General features: G+C 44.7%; 1 protein-coding gene across 2 annotated transcripts in view; it reads left to right on the top strand.

Annotated features, from left to right (window-relative positions):
• The window catches only part of LOC120980482 (rho guanine nucleotide exchange factor 40-like), an 82,833-nt gene that overhangs the window by 20,349 nt on the left and 38,270 nt on the right, over positions 1-24,214 (top strand). For both annotated transcript variants that reach the window (XM_040409620.1, XM_040409621.1), the window contains exons 2-7: positions 9,066-9,263; positions 12,325-14,512; positions 20,593-20,766; positions 20,876-20,999; positions 22,395-22,488; positions 23,408-23,494. In XM_040409620.1, coding sequence (XP_040265554.1) covers positions 9,066-9,263; positions 12,325-14,512; positions 20,593-20,766; positions 20,876-20,999; positions 22,395-22,488; positions 23,408-23,494 — 2,865 coding nt within the window. The remainder of the gene's footprint in view (positions 1-9,065; positions 9,264-12,324; positions 14,513-20,592; positions 20,767-20,875; positions 21,000-22,394; positions 22,489-23,407; positions 23,495-24,214) is intronic.

Consider the following 24,214-nt stretch of genomic DNA (forward strand, 5'->3'; position numbering starts at 1 on the left):
CACACCCCCCAGCCATTGCCCGCTGTCTGTTATTTTATTGGCTGCTGTGTTTTTTGTCTACATCATGTTGCTCCATCTGCATTTTTGGGAACCACATTTCTGAGAAAGTTTTGCAGGAATCCAATACAACTGCTAGAGGGATAACATAATTTGCTGACCAGGATTCAAGGTCAGATAAGCGGCGCCCCTTCATGTGTTCCCACTCAGGCTGAGCTGATAGAAAACATTCCAGCTCTTGATATCAGAATATTATGTATCAGAAAGAAAATAAAACCGCAATATCACCGGCCATCAAATGTACAAACAATGCAGGCAGCTGAGGAATGAGAGGACGGCAGCGATAACTTACAGAATATCTGTCCTTGTTACATGCAGGCTAATGATGTACTATAAGTATCTGAGCGGGAACTACTTCCCACCCAGCATTCCCTGCTACTTCAGTGTCTGCACAGAACTTGTTGTGATATTCATCCTGGGAAGTGTCAACTTTCTAATGTATGTACACAGTGACTCCACCAGCAGAATAGTGAGTGCAGCTCTGGTTTATAATACTGGATGTAACTCAGGATAAGTAATGTATGTACGCAGTGTCTGCACCAGCAGAATAGTGAGTGCAGCTCTGGAGTATAATACAGGATGTAACTCAGGATCAGTACAGGAGAAGTAATGTAATGTATGTACACAGTGACTCCACCAGCAGAATAGTAAGTGCAGCTCTGGAGTATAATACTGGATGTACGTCAGGATAAGTAATGTATGTACACAGTGACTGCACCAGCAGAATAGTGAGTGCAGCTCTGGAGTATAATATAGGATATAACTTAAAATCAGTACAGGATAAGTAATGTATGTATACAGTGAATCCACCAGCAGAATTGCGAGTGCAGCTCTAGAGTATAATACAGGATGTAACTCAGGATCAGTACAGGATAAGTAATAAATGTACACAGTGACTCCACCAGCAGAATAGTGAGTGCAGCTCTGGAGTAATATACAGGATATAACTCAGGATCAATACAGGTTAAATATTGTATGTACACAGTGACTCCACCAGCAGAATAGTGAGTGCAGCTCTGGAGTATAATACAGGACAAGGAAGGTTTGCACAAAGTAACAGCTTTTTATGTAGACTACATCTGTATTCAGACTTCAGGATTGTTTTAGAAAGTTGCATCATTAGTGAAGAGGTTATCAGAGAGATGGAGAATTCATACTATTACTGCTGGTGATTGCCTTGCGTTCAGTCATTGCAGACAGGGTGTCTTGCGTTTTTCCCAGCATAAAGCAGAGATTTTGGAGAGGGTTAATTTGCCTGGGAAACATTTTTGCATTCCATATTTCAGAAATCCTCTCTGCGGTTTCTCTGCTTGTACAAGGTGGGCCCTGCTCCGTGTACAAACAGATCCTTCTCTGCAGCCGGAGACTTTTTATGTCCCTCTGCGGAGTTTGAGGGTCAGGTATAGGATATGGATTGAATACATGGGAGAATTTCTGCTCAGTTTTGGGTCAGGAAGAATTGTTGGCTTTACGTTCATATTGTGCATAAAGTAATGATAATGTCTGTAAAACGCCATGGAATATGTCAGCGCTATATAAGTGGGTAAAATAAATAACCGCACATGGTGCCAAAGGATTATAACCGTAAAGGCTGCAAATGTAATATCTGGCTGTATGAATAGCTGTGTGCATATGGGGCCTTACAGAAATAATACAGATACATAGGGGAATACGCATTGAGGCAATGTATAGACCCAGCCTATGGGTTACAGGCCCAGGAATCCCACATATCAATTGCATGTCTTGTGGTTGCAATGATGATCATCTGCAGAGTACAAATTTCCACTGCATGCTCTACAGTGCTTCTTTATGTGTTATAAATAAAGCTTTTTAATTAATAATTGAAAAAAGGGACATTTGTAATGTAACAATATATCCCCAGTGAGTGAAGCTAGTAGTGTAAAGAATGGAGGGCAAAACCTCTGCTACTTGCTAGGTTTAATATAGTTTATAGAGGAGAAAGTATATGTACATATAGACAGGAGCCTGAATGTAGCCATAACAAGCTGAATGGAATCCCCCATTCTTTACACTGCAGTCAGTGTCCAGAAAACCTGAAAATGATGCAAATATGCCCTGTGGATCACAGTCCATTTTTTATTTTGCATACACTATTGTTCTCCAGATGTCATGTACCTTCACCTCCCAGCGTGGCCTCTGGCTGTCAGGGCATGCTGGGAGTTGTAGTTTGACAACAGCGGGACTGGCTGGTAAACCGTTTTCTCATGCACCTCCTGATTATGGATGTCCATGGGAAGCTGAACTTTCTGAAATGTCCAAAATGAAGATGTGGATGTGAGGACAATGGACCGTTTCAGGAGAAATCTGCTTAGTAGAGAGATTGCGTCCCCGTTCACACATCCTCTGCGCGACCTCCCGGAGGAATATGACGTTAGTGCAGATATGGGCTCCCTGTCATGATGGCGAGCCCTCCAGGACTGATGCATTTCATTGCCGCTCGTTACCTGTGTCTTGTCCGAGCTTGTTTTTTGCTTGGAGTTCAGCTACAATGTAATGGCGGGGACGAGCGGAGCGACACGCAGGCGGCTTTATTGCCTCCACACCTGGAGCTTTACTGTGTATGCAGGATTCTCCTGAATGTCTGGATGGAGGGGCTGTAGGACCCCATTATTCATTACTCCATGACATGACAGAACTGACAGTATTTTTGAAGTGCCAGATAATTACGCCATGGGAAGCATGAGATTTTAACTCCAGTACACAATAGAACTGATTTCAAGAGTCTTAGAAAGCGGGGTGACCACCCAAATGGAGGAATGGGAAATTCTGCTCCATAAGCAGGCAAGTTTGACATTCAGGACTCTTGGAAAGAGTGAGCACCCCAGGAGGAGCATGGGAGCAATCTGTCTTTCCGGATTGTTGGAAAGCACGATGAACCCTCTGAAGGAGAGTGGGACGTCTGGCTCTTTATATAACTTTTTAGGTCTCTTGGAAAGCTAGTTGACCACCCTGTGAGGAGCATGGGCGTATTACTCCATATATAAGCAGATATATCATTCAAATCCAGAGGGGGAAAAAGCAGGCTGGTTTGAGAGCTGCATTTATACAAGCAGGCGAATAACGCGAGTTTGTGAGCGTTCGCGTGTTTGATTTTCAAGTGTGTGTTTGTATTAAGTGTGTGACTTTAGATTACGTGACTTGAGATTTAGGGACTTTAGGAGGGAACTACAGTAAGTTATATTCTTATCACTGCACTATATTGTATTTTTCTCTTTTCTTGCGTAATCCCCATTTAGTATGTGTTCCATTATTGACCGCGCAGTCCGCTGCCCATCTTGTCTAATGTCTGCAGTCCTGGAACAGCCGTTAGAGGTGCATATCTTTGTTCAAAATGTGAGCAAATTGCCCGTTTGGAATCGCACATAGAGTATATAAACAGGCGAATTTTAACACTGAAAAGCTTTGACAATTTGGAAAAGAGTTTGCTGCTCTATGGGGTAGATGTGGGGGAGGGTGGTAGCGAGGAGGCTCAGGAAAGTGAAGGAGCTAGCTGGGTAACAGAAAGCGGGTAGAGGGAAGAGTGCCAGGGAGGCTAGCCCTGATCTGACACACCCCAACAAGCTTGCACGGTTGGCAGATGAGGGGATGTCAGTTCGGGGACAGCACTGCTGCAGCTGGACCCTTCCTCTGCCAGTCAGGAGAATGTCGGCTCCAGTAAGCAGGGGACCAGGAGAACAGGGCAGACGGGTGATGGTAGTGGGAGACTCCATTATTAGGGGTACAGATAGGGCGATCTGTCACAAAGACCAGGATCGTCGAACGGTGTGTTGTCTTCCTGGCGCTCGAGGTCGACACATCGCGGATCGGGTTGACAGATTATTGGGAGGGGCGGAGAAGATCCAGCGGTCATGGTCCATATCAGAACCAATGACAAAGTTAGAGGTAGGTGGAGTGTCCTTAAAAATGATTTTAGGGATTAAGGTCAAAAGCTTAGGGCAAGGACCTCAAAGGTAGTGTTTTCCGAAATACTGCCTGTACCACGAGCCACACAAGAAAGGCAGCGGGAGATTAACAAGTGGCTCAAGAACTGGTGTAGGAAGGAGAGGTTTGGGTTCCTGGAGAACTGGGCCGACTTCTCTATCGGCTACAGGCTCTATTGTAGGGACGGGCTGCACCTCACTGGGGAAGGGGCAGCTATGCTGGGGGAGAAGATGGCTAGAAGGTTGGAGGAGTGTTTAAACTAGGGACTGGGGAGGACAATTACATTATAGGAGGGGAAGATAGGGCAGATAGAGACCGGGGGCAAGGTAGTGGGACTGGGGGAGGAATGGAAGGACGGACTAGAACAGTTCAGAAGGAAAGGTGTAGGGTAAAAAATATACATAAACCTCTTAATTGTATGTATACTAATGCCAGAAGCCTGACTAATAATACTGGGGAACTGGAATTAGTGATGTGTGAGGAGGACTATGACATAGTGGGAATAACTGAGACATGGCTGGATGATAGCTATGACAGTGGGAATAACTGAGACATGGCTGGATGATAGCTATGACAGTGGGAATAACTGAGACATGGCTGGATGATAGCTATGACAGTGGGAATAACTGAGACATGGCTGGATGATAGCTATGACAGTGGGAATATCTGAGACATGGCTGGATGATAGCTATGACAGTGGGAATAACTGAGACATGGCTGGATGATAGCTATGACAGTGGGAATAACTGAGCCACGGCTGGATGATAGCTATGACAGTGGGAATATCTGAGACATGGCTGGATGATAGCTATGACATAGTGGGAATAACTGAGACACGGCTGGATGATAGCTCTGACTGGGCAGTTAATGTACAAGGTTACAGTCTGTTTAGAAAGGATCGTCAAAACCGGAGAGGGGGAGGGGTCTGCCTTTATGTAAAGTCCTGTCTAAAGCCCACACTCCGAGAAGATATAAGTGAGGGACATGAACATGTGGAGTCTCTGTGGATAGAGATACATGGAGGCAAAAACAATAATAAATTACTAATAGGAGTTTACTATAAACCACCTAATATACCAGAGTCCACAGAAAATCTACTACTAAACGAGATAGACGAGGCGGCAAATCATAATGAGGTGGTTATTATGGGGGACTTCAACTACCCAGATATAGACTGGGAAACTGAAACTTGTATATCTCATAAAGGAAACAGGTTCTTGGCAATAACCAAAGACAAACTGGACTTAGTATTAACCAATAGACCTGACAGAACAACAGATGTGCAGGTCGGGGGACACCTGGGAAATAGTGACCATAAAGTAATAACCTTCCAATTATCATTCAAAAGAGCGTTTCTACAGGGAGGAACAAAAATACCAAACTTCAAAAAAGCTAAATTTAGCCAACTAAGAGAGGCCATAGGCCTAACTAACTGGGACAAAGTCCTCAAAAATAAAAATACAGCCACAAAATAGGATATTTTTAAAAGCATCTTAAAATCTCATTGTGAGAGGTGCATACCGTATGGGAATAAAAGGTTAAGGAACAAGAAAAAAACTATGTGGATAAATAGAACTGTAAAGAAAGCAATAAATGACAAAAAGAAAGCATTTAAATCACTAAAACAGGAGGGGAGCGAGGAAGCACTGAAAAACTATAAGGAAAAAAATAGAATATGTAAAAAACAAATAAAGGCAGCCAAACTAGAGACCGAGAGATTAATTGCCAAAGAGAGCAAAACTAACCCTAAAATGTTTTTCAATTATATAAATGGTAAAAAGTATAAATCTGAAGGTGTCGGCCCTTTACAGAGTGGTGAGGGGGGGGGGGGGGGTTGCAGAGGGCGACGACGAGAAAGAAAAGCTGTTAAATATTTTTTTCTCCAATGTATTCACTAAAGAAAATAAACTGTCAGATGAAAGAAGAAGCTGCTGATTCCTAAACGAGCTGACAAATCACTTTATTATCTGTAGATTTATACTGTTAGTACCTAAAAGGTATGCGGCGGTTATACAGTTAGTGACGAGCTGACATGTAGCTGAGCTTTTCATGTCTGTCATGGTCCATGTCACTGCCTGTAAGACTAGTCAAAAAGTGACTGCCCGTATAGTGGTGCTGAGTAAGATGATGTCTGGTTTCCACTGGGTAAATTAGCTGAATTGCGTCTGAATTTAAGTTGTTTCATTTCCTGCTCATCGGCGCGAATAAACTCCATCTGTACGGCGAGGTCGGGAGAGATGGCAACGAGCAAAGCCGATATTGGTATAAAGTGTTTGAGATGGATAGGTTCTCAGATCATGGCGTTGGGGCAAATCGCAGTGGGTGGAGGCCTGACCGTACAGTACAGTTCAGGTGGTCTCTGTAAACTGTGCCGCAACACTGTGCTCATTACGTCTTTTTCCATTCATAAACTAGAATGAAGAGATCAGCTCAGAACAAAGAGCATGTAATAGCTATGTGCGGGTGGGGAGCGACAGCGACTCTGCCTTCAGGAAGCCCCTCGTTTCCTATTGCCAGTTTATTGTGCTAATTAAATGGCTCTTTTGTTCACCAGGACGTATAAAATGCCAGCTTTCCTACACCAGTCTGCTCGTCACTTCACCTTTCTACATCACTTTACAGGTTACAGAACATTCATCAGCCCTGTTCATACATCACATTACTCATCCTGTAATGATCCTGAGTTATATCCTGTATTATACTCCAGAGCTGTACTCACTGTTATGCTTGTGCAATCACTGTGTATGTACGTTATAGAGTATTGCTTATCTTGTACGGTTTGTATTATACTCCAGAGCTGCACTCATGTATGCACACAGTGACTCTACCAGCAGAATAGTGAGTGCAGCTCTGGAGTATAATACAGGATATAACTCAGGAACAGTACAGGATAAGTAATGTATGTACACAGTGACTCCACCAGCAGAACAGTGAGTGCAGCTCTGGAGTATAATACAGGATGTAACTCGGGAACAGTACAGGATAAGTAATGTATGTATACAGTGTATCCACCAGCAGAATAGTGAGTGCAGCTCTTTGAGTATAATACAGGATATATCTCAGGATCAGTACAGGATAAGTAATGTAATGTATGCACACAGTGACGCTACCAGCAGAATGGTGAGTGCAGCTCTGAGGAATAATACAGGATGTAACTCAGGATTAGTACAAGATAAGTAATGTATGTACACAGTGACTCTACCAGCAGAATAGTGAGTGCAGCTCTGGATTATAATACAGGATATAACTCAGGAACAGTACAGGATAAGTAATGTATGTACACAGTGACTCTACCAGCAGAATAGTGAGTGCAGCTCTGGATTATAATACAGGATATAACTCAGGAACAGTACAGGATAAGTAATGTATGTACACAGTGACTCTACCAGCAGAATAGTGAGTGCAGCTCTGGATTATAATACAGGATATAACTCGGGAACAGTACAGGATAAGTAATGTATGTACACAGTGACTGCACCAGCTGAACAGTGAGTGCAGCTCTGGAGTATAATACAGGATGTAACTCAGGAACAGTACAGGATAAGTAATGTATGTATACAGTGTATCCACCAGCAGAATAGTGAGTGCAGCTCTGGAGTATAATACAGGATATAACTCAGGATCAGTACAGGATAAGTAATGTAAAGTATGCACACAGTGACGCTACCAGCAGAATGGTGAGTGCAGCTCTGAGGAATAATACAGGATGTAACTCAGGATCAGTACAAGATAAGTAATGTATGTACACAGTGACTGCACCAGCAGAATAGTGAGTACAGCTCTGGAGTATAATACAGGATGAAACTCAGGATTAGTACAGGATAAGTAATGTAATGTATGCACACAGTGACTCTACCAGCAGAATGGTGAGTGCAGCTCTGGAGTGTAATACAGGATCACTGTCAGTAGAGGATAAATATCAGTGTCCTATACTTTGTTGTATAAGGCTACTTTCACACTAGCGTTAATATTTTCCAGTATTGAGATCCGTCATAGGGTCTCAATACCTGAAAAAAACGCTACCGTTTTGTCCCCATTCATTGTCAATGGGGACAAAACGTAACTGAACAGAACGGAATGCTCTAAATGCATGTTCCGTTCTCATACCTGATAGCATGCTGCAGTTTGCTTTTCGTCCTAGGATGCTGAGCAAGACGGATACGTCATGACCCACAATGCAAGTCAATGGGGACGGATCTCTGACGCAATAGAAAACGGATCCGTTCCCCATTGACTTTCAATGGAGTTTATGACGGATCTGTCTTGGCTATGTTACAGATAATACAACTGGATCCGTTGTATTATAAGTAACGCTAGTGTGAAAGTGGCCTAAGCTGATGTGACACAGATCTGCCACTATTCCTGACGTTTGCTCTGTGCTGCACTACATCCTGCTCCTGTACCCTGTGACTGCAAATAATGATAAACATCTGAGATTTGTCACTTTCGTGTTCTCGTCTTAACATCTGCGCTGTGCTCCATTCCTTCTAAATCAGTGACTGATTGGCAGTAATGAAATGGATTAGTCTCTTGCACCCCCCTCCCCCTCTTAATTATCTTAATTGTTTAAGTGACTGAGCTGAAGCATGATGAGATTACAGGTTGTGAGCTGCTGAACTGACACCAAACCTGCGGTGTGGCATAAATAATCTCTCTGATCATCAGCAGATAGGTAGTGCTCTGCTCACTGAGAGTTAGGGCGCCGCCACACATTCAGGTTTTTTGATGCAGTTTTTAAAGCAAAAACCTGGCGTGGAATAAAAAAAAGTTGCATCTGCCTTTAAATCTTTCTTTCCTGTTATGATCCACACCTGATTTGGGCTTAAAAAACTGCACCAAAAAGCCTGAACGTGTGAACCATGTTGTTTCCTAGTCAGTGCACTGATGGCTCTTCCTCCTCAGTCATTTGTAGTAGACAGTTTCCCTGTTGGAAGCATTCTGTGCATTCGTTCTTACCAAAGGTCAAGGCTAAGGGGGTTAACTGTATTTTTTTGGTCTGAGGAAAGGACGATCTTTAAATGGAAACGGCTTAAGCAGCTGCGCATTTCTCATCTCTCCCTCTGCAGGATTCCCAGTCTCTGGACAGTTGCATTCAGAAGACCCTCTCCTCCCTCTACCATCCATTTGAGTCCACTGCTGCTACCGTGCTGTGCCAAGTCCTGGACGTGGTGGAGAAGACCTACCGTGGAGATGGCCTCAGTTATCTCATTGATTTTTTGATTCCAGTCAAACGTATCCTGCAGAGTTTGCAACAGGACGCTTGTGTGAGTTTAGTAGTAGTAATGGTGGGTTATGCGAGTTCATTGGTGGGGAATATGTTGTCTAAGTCCAGTGGTGACGATGTTGATGTGGGTTATGTAGGTCCATTGGTGGATTTGAAGGAGGGTTATGTGAGTCCGGTGGTGGTTGGGGGCAGGGGGTTTATGACTCCACTGGTGATGGTGGGTTTGTGAGAGACCAGTGCAATGAAATCTGTGATTGATGTGCATTTGTATGGTTGCTTTCCATATATTCCTCTACTGTAAAGCCTGATTCACATGACTGTGCTTGGTCCAGGAAACAGCCGTGGGTCAGCATACATGTTCTCAGTACTGAGCATGGTCATTTGAATCAGCCCTAAGGATATCTAGGGTCACTAGAGAATTATAGGATCATATGTTAAGCTAAAATAGCAATTTTATACACCGCCCCTAAACTTTAGCAGTCTTTCTGTGGCATTGTTATAAGGCTCCATTCACACGTCCGCAGAATGGGTCCGGACCCATTCATTCTCTATGCGGCAGGAATGGATGCGGACAGCACACAGAGTGCTGTCCGCATCCTCATTTCCAGAGTGCGCCGCCGATCTTCCTTTCCGCGGCTCTGGAAAAAAATAGAACATGTCCTATTCTTGTCCGCAATTGTGGACAAGAATAGGCATTTCTATGGGGGTGCCGGCCGGGTGTATTGCGGATCCACAATTCACATACGGACGTGTGAATGGACCCTTAAACTGATCGACTCCTACCTAGCCAAACGTTGGTGTATATCGTAGAGTTTTACCCCAGTATATGGTAAGGCAGTGATTCCAAACCAGTCAGGGAGCCTTGCAAAACCTATCTAGCCACTTAAAGGGCACCTTTGACGTCAAGCATGGTGTTTGTGCTGCAGGCAGCATGTGATAGAGCAGAAGGAGTTGTGCAGATTGATATTTAGTTGTATGGGAAAAGATTCAGTAAAACATGTCATTTAAACATTTAAATTCCTGGTCATTCTGGGCTTTGAAGTCCAGGAGGCGGTCCTATCAGTGATTGACGGCCTTCCTTCTATGACTGTGTATACACAGATAGCTGTCATACTGATAGGACCGCCTTCCTGACTTCAAAGCCCAGGATGACCAGGAATTTTAATGTTTAAATGACATGTTTTACTAAATCTTTTCCCATAAAACTATATATCCATCTGCTCAGCTCCTTCTGCTCTATAAAATGCTACCTGCAGCTCAGACACCAAGTTCAATATGACAGGTTCCCTTTAAAGGGAATCTATCAGCTTCAAAACACCCCCAAAACTTAAGTAAGTGGAGTATAGTGTAAGTAATGCTGAGTCCAATTATGTCATTTTTATCTTCATACTCGCTTGCATTCAGGGGAGCAACCAGAAATTTTGCTTAGGAGGGGTCCGAGGAAAATAAAGGCGTGCTGTGCAAAATTTTTGGCCCCACCCATTATTATAAGCCCTTCCTTTCTATAATCGGCCACTCCCAACAAACACCATACAGCTTAAAGGGGTTCTGCACTTTGTTTTAACTGATGATCTATCCTCTGGATAGATCATCAGCTTCTGATCGGTGGGGGTCCGACACCCGGGACCCCTGCCGATCAGCTGTTTGAGAAGGCAGCGGCGCTGGCAGTAGCGCCGCGGCCTTCTCATTGTTTACCGCAGGCCCAGTGACGTCACGACTAGTATCAACTAGCGTGGGCAGGGCTAAGCTCTGTTCACTTGAATGGAGCTTAGCCCCGCCCACGTTAGTTGATACTAGTCGTGACGTCACTGGGCCGGCAGTAAACAGTGAGAAGGCCGCGGCGCTACTGCCAGCGCCGCTGCCTTCCCAAACAGCTGATCGGCGGGGGTCCCGGGTGTCCGACCCCCGCCGATCAGAAGCTGATGATCTATCCAGAGGATAGATCATCAGTTAAAACAAAGTGCAGAACTCCTTTAAATTACATTGTTGAGGATGAAGGCAAGAGTCTCACCCTCATCCTCCATAGACACACTGTACTTAATACTCAGGGCGCTAACATAAAGCTACTGAACTCAAATAAACCTTTTTTTTTTTCCCCTCCCTGTGAAAGGACTCGCCATCCAGTTCTGTTTCACAAACTGCCCACAACATTGCTGACTCTGGCAGGAGCTGTTGCAGCTTTGCTTCCTCCCTCCTAGTCCTGAAGGCGCCAAAAAAGGAGTGGAGGAGGAGTAGCACAATATATAAGGTGTGTAGGTCCAGGTGGAGGAGCACGGCTCTACACATCATACAGATAGTGGAGGGCCTGCCCTGGGTACACTGCCTGCTTTACATTAAACAATAGATAACAGCAGGCTACAGCCAGGAAGCTCCTCCCCTCTCCTCCCTCCCCTAATCCTGCTTGCGGACTGTCACCTCCCCCACCCTCCTGTGGCCTGCTGCCCCCAGACCTGTTGGGCTAACCCCCGTGGGTGCACCCCTGCTTGCATTCCAACACTGTGCTCCCACAATCCAGCAGTGAAATGCATTGAGAGGACTCCTCTTTGAGTCCTCTCCATTATGTCTGTGAGCTCAGGAGTCCTCTCAATAAATTTTGCTGCTGGTTTGTGGAATGCAAGTCAATATGAAGATAAAAATGATATAACTGGATTGAGCACCACTTACACGATACACGGCTTACTCTATTTTGACGGGTGTTTCGGAGCTGACAAATTCCATTTAAACTTCTCTACAGACCTTTCTTGGGTTGGGGAAATCATCCCTTAATTCTTGGTCTGCCTAGTGTTTTGCCTGCCATCTTCACTCTTTTGACAACCCTGCCTATCCCTGATAGGATCCATGGACTGATGCAACCAAATTCCATGGCTTTCCGGGAGCCCTGGTTGGGACACTGGGCCTGAGTTATCCAAACTGATTTGCTCAGGTTACATAGAAATTCTAGCATTGACTAAATATAATTAGGCTTTTCTACTGGAATTTAGTAGCTAACCGCGGTCGTCTCAGGTGGGGCTTGACTACTTTGTTTATAGATGAAATATGTTGGATTTGTGTCCGGTGTAAGAAAGTACAAAATGCTTACCGCTCTCTTCCTCTTCCTGCAGTTACAGTATTGCGGACTACTCTTCCGACATGCTGGGTGGCCCCTTTGTATCCATGATAAGATTGTTCTACAGCTGGCGTCTATTGACTGGAGACTTCTCCAGCCCGGAGATTTCTACCTCCAAGTGGTGCCTTATTTGAGAAAGACCCCAAGGATTGTGCTAAAATGTCTTGCAGAGGATCAACATAACATTGAGGAAGTGGTGCTTCCAGAGGTGTCCTACACATCCATCTTCACCGTGGAATGGTTGGAATTCATCAACTCTGAGCGGATCGGGGCCTCGCTGGAGAACTGTCTCCTGACCTGCGATGACCAGCTCTACCGGGTGCCGTGGGATATGATTGTTCATCCCGAGTTTGTGGAGATAAAACCATCAACTGAGGAGTCAGCAGAGATTTTTGACAAATTTCCTTATGAAAGTAAAGAGGGACCAACCCGCCATCCCGTGGAAAAATTGATGGTCCAAGATGAGGAAGCTGGTTTGGAAGCTCTGTCCACCAGCCATGGTCATACAACGGTTAGTACGTTGTATGCCAAATCAGATTGCTCCAGTGAGATTGAAGGAGAATACGTGGAGCTACGTGATATTACAGTGCCACGTTTCGGCCCTCAGAAGGGCTCCTTAACTCAGTCTATAGCCTTAAACTTCAAAAACCAGCACCAAAGAGCTAAAAGTAACCAGACTTTTAATATCTCAAGCAGCAATAAGTGCACGGAGAGTTCTTTTCATAGCTACTTGCAGCCAGAGACTATTATGGGAGCGAGTTCGACACATTACGATACAGACCATGTACAGAAACCAGAGTCAATCGGTCTGGTGGACATTGAATTCGGGGTCAGGGAGTCCTCAATACCTGACTGCACACACCTAAATTTTGACAATGGAGCTAAAAGTTTCCAGCAAGCTTTTAGTCTAGAAAACGAGGCCATGTTGGAGGATGCAAAGAACAATGTTATCAAAGAGTCTGATAACAGCAGACAACTCCATGAGCCGCCTGATAATTATAGCACATCATTATCGTTCCAGGGGGAAAGCAGAAGCCACTCTAGAGACTTCACCGAGGATGGCCGGGGGGTGACAGATGCTTCACAAGAACCTGTTACAGAGCATTCAAGGACACATGGCAGTCCAGTAGTAGCGGATAAGGACTGTTGTAACCAAGAACTTTCCAAAACTTGTGCATCACACCCTAACACGGAAGTCGGTGATCAAAAGGGGCCTCAATTACTGGACAGTGATCTGCTACCGGAAATCGGGGACCGTGTGGAGGGTGCAGACAACAGGAACAGTGTGGAGGGTGCAGATAACGGGGACAGTGTGGAGGGTGCAGACAACGGGGACAGTGTGGAGGGTGCAGACAACGGGGACAGTGTGGAGGGTGCAGACAACGGGGACAGTGTGGAGGGTGCAGGCTACGGGGACAGTGTGGAGGGTGCAGGCTACGGGGACAGTGTGGAGGGTGCAGGCTACGGGGACAGTGTGGAGGGTGCAGGCTACGGGGACAGTGTGGAGGGTGCAGGCTACGGGGACAGTGTGGAGGGTGCAGGCTACGGGGACAGTGTGGAGGGTGCAGGCTACGGGGACAGTGTGGAGGGTGCAGGCTACGGGGACAGTGTGGAGGGTGCAGGCTACGGGGACAGTGTGGAGGGTGCAGGCTACGGGGACAGTGTGGAGGGCGCAGGCTACGGGGACAGTGTGGAGGGCGCAGGCTACGGGGACAGTGTGGAGGGCGCAGGCTACGGGGACAGTGTGGAGGGTGCAGAAAACGGGGAGGGTGAGGAAAATAGGAGCAATGTGGAGATTGCAGAAAACATGCACAATGCACGTGGTCTTAGTAGTGAAGTCATAGAACAACATGAGCTGCCTGTAGCTCGGGATGAGGCGCAGTTTGGGTATTTTAATGACCAAACTGTACTAGTGGTGTCTGATGTAGGACAGGGTCTTGTCCCTGCTACTGATGCCTGTGCTGAGCAGCCAGTTCACAGCATAGAACAAACCAAACTAGAATTACCTTACTGTCAGGAAAGTCCCCCAAGAAGTCCACAGTATACCAAGCATGCACAATCCCCAGCGACGCAGCTACCTCTAGAGACCCTGCATGAGGATACAGAGGAGGAGCAAGGTGCAACCACTGGCCCCCCAGAAGTCCCAGGAAGGGACATTATTCTTCATAACGTATCCGTGAAAGGTAAGACTGGTCCAAAAGGCTGAAAAATAATAAAATCTGTAGAATTTTTGCAGAATTGTGTCCGAGATGGACGACCACCTTTGGGATGCCATAGAAACCTGTAATTCATCCAGTAGACTGAGGACAAGAACTGGTGATCTGTCTCTAGGGACTATATAGGAAAGTATTTCATATCGATGCACAATGCCCAGTGGTTTCAGATGGGTCAATATTGGGGGGTTTGTTTTGTGGGGATGTCTAAGACCAGGAATGCCAACTAAGTTCTTGGTACTGTCAGTCGGCTGTGTTCCTGAATGACCTGTCTAAAGGCCCTATTACACCTGCAGATTAAGCAGGCGATTTTCAGGAAGGAAACGTTGCAGCAATCTTCTCCTCGGTATGGGGAGCAGTGATCACTAATGTCATCGCTCGTCCCCATACAGAATCTTTGTTTGCCGGCAGCAGAGTGCTGATTACATGGCACGATCTGCCGCCAGCAATGATCTTAGCGGATATCTGCCAGTGTAATAGGGCCCTAAAGGGGTTCTCCCGAGAATTAAGAAAATGAAAATACTTAAATATTACTTTATTATAAATATATTCCCAAATACCTTTCATTAGTTATAATGGCTCATTTTGTCTGGAGAACAATCATTAGGAGAAATAAAATGGCCAACGTCCTATTAGTACACAGAGAATCTGTCCTATCCACACAGCAGGACAAGTTACTTCAGAACACTGAGGTAAATAACTGCCTCATCCTCCTCTCTGCTCTGCTTTTCAGGGATTATTATCCTGAGTACTGCTGATAAGATCTTCTGCTGAATCTCTGTAGGAATGGAGTTCATGAGGAGACATGAAGTACAGAGAGGGGGGCGTGTAGATAATGAGCAGCAGCACTTGTATGCAGTCTCCATTACCACAGTCCATCCTCTCTGTACTTCATGTCTCCTCATGAAATCCATTTCTACAGAGATTCAGCTGTTTTCAGGATCATCATCCCTGGAAAGCAGAGCAGAGAGGCGGATAAGGCAGCTCTTTAGCTCAGTAGTAACCTGTCCTCCTGTGTGATTAGGACAGGTTGTCTGGGTACTAATAGGACAGTGGCCATTTTATTTCTCCTAATGATTGCTCCCCAGACAAAACAAGCCATTATAACTAATGAAAGGTATTTGGGAATATATTTATGATAAAGTATTATTTACGTATTTTCATGTTCTTAATTCCAGGGGAACCCCTTTAAGGGCCTCAGTGCATAGAGCGATGTCTGGCTGTGATCAGACACAATGGACCCCTCCTGTGGTTATATATGTATATGTATACAGAAGGTTTATATACATGGCTTTGGCAGTGTCTGGACTGGAAGTCCCTGGGCATCAATGTCGTATCCTCCTGTGTGCAGATTCTCCCGAGTATTTCCTGATCTGTGAACAGCTCCTATACTTGTGCTCCCTTCCTGTTTTAGGAGAGGTCAGGATATGTGTTCATAGGGGAAGCATGAAGGACAGCTGCGGGGAATTCAGATTTTCTGATGTCATACCATAGAAATAACTCCCATCATTGTCTGCACTTCAGGCTGTCAAACTCCTATCATGCACAGACAAATATAAAATGGCAGGACATGCTGGGGTTTGTAATTTCACAAAAACTGGAGAGCCACAGGTTGGAAACCACTGGTCTAAATTTTGGAAATGTTGATACCCAAGTAGGTAGAACTGTCGTGGTAGTCTGCCTGTGCTTGTAATGCCTTCTATAGCATGCTAGGGGTTGTAGTTGCACTACAGCTGGAGAGTCACAGGTAGGGGACCACTGGTCTGACTCTTGGAAATGGTGATGCCTGAGTAGGTAGAGCTGTGGTGGTGGTAGTCTGCTGTGCCTGTATTGGCTCATAGCATGTGAGGAGTACAGCTGGAGGGCTGCAGCCTTGTCTGAATCTTATAAATCTCAAGGCAAGGTATAGCTGTTTTGGTAGTAGTCATTTATTGTCTTAGCATGTTGGTGGTTGTAGTTTTAAGCCTGCAATCATTTTTTAAGATCCCGGATGGTTCTTATTATCGGATTATTGTTTCTGTAACTTTACAGCAACCATTTAATCTGTTGGTTGAGATGAGTAAATCGATCAGTTTGCAGTTGGGGAACATTCAGCCCCCTGTGATTTCGCCTTTCTCGGACCCTCTGGTCAGTAGGTGGTTGTCTCAGCTCTACAGACTGAGGTGTTGTCGGCTCTGCTGCATATTCTCCAGTAGTTTTATTTCCAGAGCCCCTGCACCTGCTGCTCACCGTCCTGGGGGTAGAAGGCCAGTTTGGAATTGTTTAGCAGACGGGGAGGGTTCTGCTTTTATTGTTCACTAAAGTTCCCTGGAACTGTGTATGATCCTGCCCTGCCTCTGGTATCAATGGGAGAAGTTATTTGATCCTGGGATGTGTCAGCACACACATGATTTAACCATCTCCATCCTGTATCCAGCCTAAAATATCCCGTGGCTGACCCCTGTCCTTCCCGTAAATTTCCTAGACATGCGAGAGGGACTTGGGCTTCTATAACCTTCCATTTATTGTACGGAGGGGGCTCCACAGAGCATGAGTCACCCATTGGTGAAAAGGTTGCAGTCACTTCATGCCACTGTGTCACCCAGTGGGTGAGGCTATGCCAAGATCCTGGATTTTTACATTGTGTGTCACTGTCTGCAGAAATTTGCACAAACTATAAAAAGTTAATGTAAAACTTTAAGGGACTTTCTGTAAATGAAGTTTAAGGGTACGGTCACTTAAGGGAAAATTTCCACAGTGCACCACAAGATTTTGCTGTGGATTTTCTGTGGGGTTTACCCTATGTATTGCAACTTAGTATATCCACACCATAAATCAGCATTTATATATCTCACTGCAGCTCATTTTATGCTGTGGATTCTTTTCTGCAACATGTGGATGACGTCCACGTCTCGCTACTGTGATACTGCAGATTTTTTTTCGCCCCCAGTTTTGCAGCAGGCAATCCGTAGCATGTACACCACTTGGGAATATACACTAAATCTCTGAATATTGACGGGTTCTAAAATTTATGATGCTTTGTCTTTTTTTTCAAGACCACCGCTTGCTGTTAATCTATGGTAACATTTTTGTTTACAAGGAAAATGTCTGGGATTCCAACTGAAGGTGTCCGTGCGCCTAGTGGTAGTGTGAACACAGCAGCGGTTTTACAGCACAAACACATTCTTTACATGTGGTTTGTACAGTCAAAACTAGTGGTAGGAACATGTTTTACCTGAAACGAGAATGTTTCATTTGTTTTGATAATAGGGAAGTAACATAGTATGGCGCCACCTGATGTTCATTTACTTACATAGTATGGCGCCACCTGTTGTTCATTTACTTACATAGTATGGCGCCACCTAGTGTTCATTTACTTGCATAGTATGGCGCCACCTGGTGTTCATTTCCTTACATAGTATAGCGCCACCTGGTGTTCATTTACTTACATAGTATGGCTCCACCTGGTGTTCATTTACTTACATAGTATGGCTCCACCTGGTGTTCATTTACTTACATAGTATGGTGCCACCTGGTGTTCATTTACTCACATAGTATGGTGCCACCTGGTGTTCATTTACTCACATAGTATGGCTCCACCTGGTGTTCATTTACTTACATAGTATGGCTCCACGTGGTGTTCATTTCCTCACTATATGGCTCCACCTAGTGTTCATTTACTTACATAGTATGGCGCCACCTGGTGTTCATTTACTTGCATAGTATGGTGCCACCCGGTGTTAATTTACTTATACAGTATGGCTCCACCTGGTGTTTATTTACTCACATAGCATGGCTCCACCTGGTGTTAATTTACTTACATAGTATGTTACCACCTGGTGGTCATTTACTTACATAGTATGTTACCACCTGGTGGTTATTTACTTACATAGTATGGCTCCACCTGGTGTTTATTTACTTACATAGTATGGTGCCACCTGGTGGTCATTTACTTACATAGTATGGTGCCACCTGGTGGTCATTTACTTCCATAGTATGGTGCCACCTGGTGGTCATTTACTTACATAGTATGGTGCCACCTGGTGGTCATTTACTTACATAGTATGGTGCCACCTGGTGGTCATTTACTTCCATAGTATGGTGCCACCTGGTGGTCATTTACTTACATAGTATGGTGCCACCTGGTGGTCATTTACTTACATAGTATGGTGCCACCTGGTGGTCATTTACTTAAAGTTTTGGCGCCTCCTGGTGTTCACTTACTTACACAAAATGACACCACCTGGTGTTCATTTTCCTACATAATAGCCAAGCCAGTGCTCATCTGTTTTCCGTGGAAATGAGTAGATGGCAGCTGCACATGTGCAGTGCGCCCTCCACAACTTTCGGACCTCCGTTCTCAGTGTAGGTGGGAGTCTAACCTCCTAGTGATATGCCCCCATTGTATGAAATGGGAAAACCCCTTTAAAGTATTTTTCATTTTAGAAACAGTGTAAATTACTATAAAACAGCCTTCTGGTATGAGATGATTCATGGGCTGACCATTTAACATTACGTTCAGTTTTTATTTTCATTTTGCATTCTTCACTGTTGAGGTTGAGTCGTTTTGTGGCGAATGATTCATTGTTTTATGAGCACAAATATGTGAGTGCTCGACCTTCTCTGAACAAAATGGTCTTTGAGCGCGCCGGCTGCATATATTGTGGCTCGGACTGCAGTAGTCTTTCCTTAATTTTCTTCTTTCGATTTACGTATCAGATATTTAAAGGGCTTGTCCACACCTACTGTTGCAGTGTTCGTCTATCACAGCATCTCAATCTCTTGCTGTCCCAGTGTTCCCAGTCTCCGTGCACGCTGTATGGTCCTGACGTGTTTTACAAAGCATTGGTGCCTTCAGGGGAGTGTGTCCCAGTCTTCTGAAAAGGCCATTGCTTTGGTAAAACATATAAGAGGGACATAGTGTGAGGTAACTTTAGCCCGTGTGTGTTATACATTTGCAGTGCTGCCTACCATCAGAGTTGCATCATTGTGCTCTGTACTGGCATACACGGAGAACACAACACTTTTTTGCAGAGCGGTTGTTTTAACACGGGTTGAGCGGCTGTCTGCAAATTCCGGAATTGCCAATCACTGTGTATGATAATTGCTCAATTACTCGATCACTGTATATAACAGTCCCTCAGTGCTGTATTTGATAATCCCTCACACTGTATATATTCCTTAATCACCGTATATATTCTTCACTTCCATCACTATATATAATAACCCCTCCATCACTGTATATAATAACCCCTCCATCACTGTATATATTGATCCCCTCCATCACTGTATATATTGATCCCCTCCATCACTGTATATATTGATCCCCTCCATCACTGTATATATTGATCCCCTCCATCACTGTATATATTGATCCCCTCCATCACTGTATATATTGATCCCCTCCATCACTGTATATATTGATCCCCTCCATCACTGTATATATTGATCCCCTCCATCACTATATATATTGATCCCCTCCATCATTGTATATATTGATCCCCTCCATCATTGTATATATTGATCCCCTCCATCACTGTATATATTCATCCCCTCCATCACTGTATATATTCATCCCCTCCATCACTGTATATATTCATCCCCTCCATCACTGTATATATTCATCCCCTCCATCACTGTATATATTCATCCCCTCCATCACTGTATATATTCATCCCCTCCATCACTGTATATATTCATCCCCTCCATCACTGTATATATTGATCCCCTCCATCACTGTATATATTGATCCCCTCATCACTGTATATATTGATCCCCTCCATCACTGTATATATTCATCCCCACATCACTGTATATATTGATCCCCTCCATCACTGTATATATTGATCCCCTCATCACTGTATATATTGATCCCCTCATCACTGTATATATTGATCCCCTCCATCACTGTATATATTGATCCCCTCCATCACTGTATATATTGATCCCCTCCATCACTGTATTAATACATAAAGTGATAAAGAAATTATTATATACAGTGATGTTTTGTTTTTGTTTTTTAGCAGTCATCTTCCAGGAACATAAAAATCTTGAATTCTTTGGTTTTACAGGACAGACCAATGGTCAGGAGAGGACCCCAGAAATATGCCTGGAGAGAGATCCCTCGCCATTAAGGCCTCATGGCTTGAGCTCCCCAAGTGTCTGCAGGAAAAGTCAGAGCCGTCCCTGGCAGGTCAGGGATGTTAATGTGGAGGTTCTGACGAGCGGCGTCATCTATCTGCCTGGTGAGCTGACACTTTATACTAACTGTAGAAAGCTATTAATTCAGATGTATCACAGCTGCAGGGACGTTTCATTGTTACCTGCAACAAAACCAGATCTATGTCTTTTTAGGAACACGGGACAGGAGTGGACGCGCTCTGGTGATAATCAACACTCGTGACACCTGCTGGTTAAACCCGCACTGCAACGCCGCTGAACTGGGGCGCCTCTTGTTGTACTTCTACAGCGTTGTACGGTACGAGCAAGTCCCCCTTTCTCTCTCATTTTATATAATGCACGCTCACGGCACCCCTCTATATCTGTGCACCCTGTGGGAATCTGGTGCACAGACTATTGGGTTTCATATATACAGTCAGGTCCATAAATATTGGGACATGGACACAATTGCAACATTTTTGGCTCTATACACCACCACAATGGATTTGAAATAAAACAAACTAGATGTGCTTTAACTGCAGACTGTCAGCCTTAGGCTACTTTCACACTTGCGTTCGGAGCGGATCCGTCTGGTGTCTGCACAGACGGATCCGCTCCTATAATGCAAACAATGGGATCTGTTCAGAACGGATCCATCTGCATTATATTTCACAAAAAAATATAAGTGTGAAAGTTAGTCAGACGGATCCGTCCAGACTTTGCATTGAAAGTCAACAGGGGATGGATCCGTTTGAAAATTGCACCATATTGTGTCAACTTCAAACGGATCCGTCCCCATTGACTTACATTGTAAGTCAGGACGGATCCGCTTAGCTCCGCACGGCCAGGCGGACACCCGAACGTTGCAAGCTGCGTTCGGGTGTCCGCCTGCTGAGCGGAACGGAGGCCAAGCGGAGCCAGACTGAGGCATTCTGAGCGGATCCGCATCCACTCAGAATGCATTGGGGCTGGACGGATGCGTTCGGGGCCGCTTGTGAGAGCTTTCAAACGGAGCTCACAAGTGTAACCCCGAACGCAAGTGTGAAAGTAGCCTTAATTTGAGGGTATTTACATCCAAATCAGGTGAACGGTGCAGGAATTAAAACAGTTTGCATATGTGCCTCCAACTTGTTACAACAGTTGACCAGATCAAGAACACTCTCCAGGAGGTAGGTGTATGTGTGTCAAAGTCAACAATCAGGAGAAGACTTCACCAGAGTGAATACAGAGGGTTCACCACAAGATGTCCCAATATTTATGGACCTGACTGTAGTTCATGCAGTTCTCTGGTGCACATTACTGCCAATGTTTTTCTTTAATTTCCTCACCAATTCAAGATCTCTGTTTGCTGCCAGTAAATGGAAACCGACCCATACAGATGTACTATTTCTCACAGCTGATAATTTGCTACAATTGTATGCAGTCTAGGCAATCCTAAACAGGCTGAGCTCGATTGTAGCAAATCCTCAGCTATGAAATGTATAAGTTCTTCTGGGGATTTCAGCCACTGATATCAAACAGAGATATTGAAAATGAGGAGAGAAGCTGCAGAAGTTCTAGCTTATACAATGATGCTTACATAAACTATTTGACTTTACAGTATTGCACCTATCCATGGCCGAGCACTTGGCGATTTGTGCTTCCAGTATATTTTCTGGTTTCATGGCTGTGATATCATCTGCACCGTGTCACTAATTCTCCTTTCTTCTCCCAGGAGAGACTGCAGAGCTTTGGGCCTGACTCTGCTGGTGGACACTCGGAGGTGCTCTCCAGTACCCGCCTTATTTAAAGCCATTCATATAGTCCAGGTATTTGTTCCATCCATCCAGGATTCATCAGAATTAGTGCAAGAAGTGGAGCAATTTCCTATAGCAATCGGCCTCAGATTGCTGCCTTAAAATCTGCCCCACTTTTAGGGCTCAGCTACACGACTACATTTGTCACGCAACGTTATTTGTAATGATGGTCAATGGTGATGTGACTGTGATGCGTCAGTCGCACAAAATCCATCCAAGTTGGATGTTTGTGCGAAGGTCGCAGCATGTTGAAGTGCAACACCATTCCTGTCATTACAAAAAATGTTGTGCAACATTGCTGCAACACATGTCGCAGTGTAGCTGTACCCCGATTTGTAGCCGTACCTTTTATATAGAATACACTGAACACATTCCTGCAGATTATGGGCTTCTTAGAGGCATTTGCTGGCACTTTGCACCCTCTTAGCACCAATTACATTACATGTAATGTCGCAGATTTAAAGATTTGTCCACTTTGATTGCAAAAACTATAGGTATAGGAAGAGGCACTTATGGTCATTGCATAATTGCATTGCGGAGCCATTCTGGAGCGTGCAGGACGATGCACTGGTCTGCAGGAGCCCTGTGTACGATCGATGTGACAGATGCCCAGAGCTCTACCTGTCACTCATCGCATTGTGCTCTCCATCTGCAGTCACAAGGAACGTACAACTCATTACACGGAAAGATAACTGCTGACTGGTGTAATAACTCCAACTTCTTTGCCAGCGGTGGTCTCCAATCTGCAGCTCTCTGTGTGTAATTTAGTCATGTCTGGTGATGATAATATAGCTGAGATTACACCCGGACTGATCTCTTCCAGATGTAGTAATTATATAGAAGTTGTCTGTCAGCATAATGAGGGTTATAACCTGTGTTTGGATTGATGTATTAGAGCTGTAGTAATACATGTTGCATTACTCTGTTCCAGAGCACTATTCCTCATTGTATCCATGGAGTATTACTTCTGACAGAGAAAGATCTTGTCCTGTCCGTGGAGAGACCACAAGGAGTGCAGGTAATGAGGGTCACTGCAGAGCCCCACGTGATCCAAGTTGCATGTTGTAGTCTTCTGTACAAATTGCAAGATGGTGCAGGTTGTCTGGATAGAGGGGCACAGATTCTGTTGTACGTACTGTAGATCTTTACTACTATATAGTGATATTTATTGGGGGGTATAGAATACTGGTGATCCCAGTAACTGACCCTCCATCATTATCAGATGACTGCACAGATGCAGCTTCTAGGAATAGAAAAAATGGGGTTTGGGTCATAGCAAATTTGCAGGCAAAGTTTCCTGAAGTTTTTGGATTTCCGGGTCCTTGATTGACAGATTACGTTAAAACTATGACTGTCCTGTGTGAGTGTATATATGCTAGTCAGAACGTCTTGCATGACTACAAGGGTATGACTCTCCCCACAATCCTTTATTTAAGGGTTTCCCTAATTGTTCTGAAATCCAATCTGACCCGTCAGTAATGTCTGACTAATTGTGACAAAGCATATGGAAGCCCCCTGTGAAGTGTGCTGCATATACCAGCCCGTGTCTCCTGGGGCCGCCCCGGGGGTTAAGATTAGCATAGCTTTCAGCCTGACCTCTTCCTTGTGTCCACCTTACACAAAAGCAGAATGAAGAGCCCCTGACAGGCGTCAGCTCCCACCCTAGCTAATTCAGAGGCTTTCATACACAGATCCTGCTCTTGGCTCATTAGGGCAAAATAAGAGAGAACAATGATGG

Source organism: Bufo bufo, chromosome 10, assembly GCF_905171765.1.
Source record: "Bufo bufo chromosome 10, aBufBuf1.1, whole genome shotgun sequence".
Taxonomy (NCBI): Eukaryota; Metazoa; Chordata; class Amphibia; order Anura; family Bufonidae; genus Bufo; species Bufo bufo.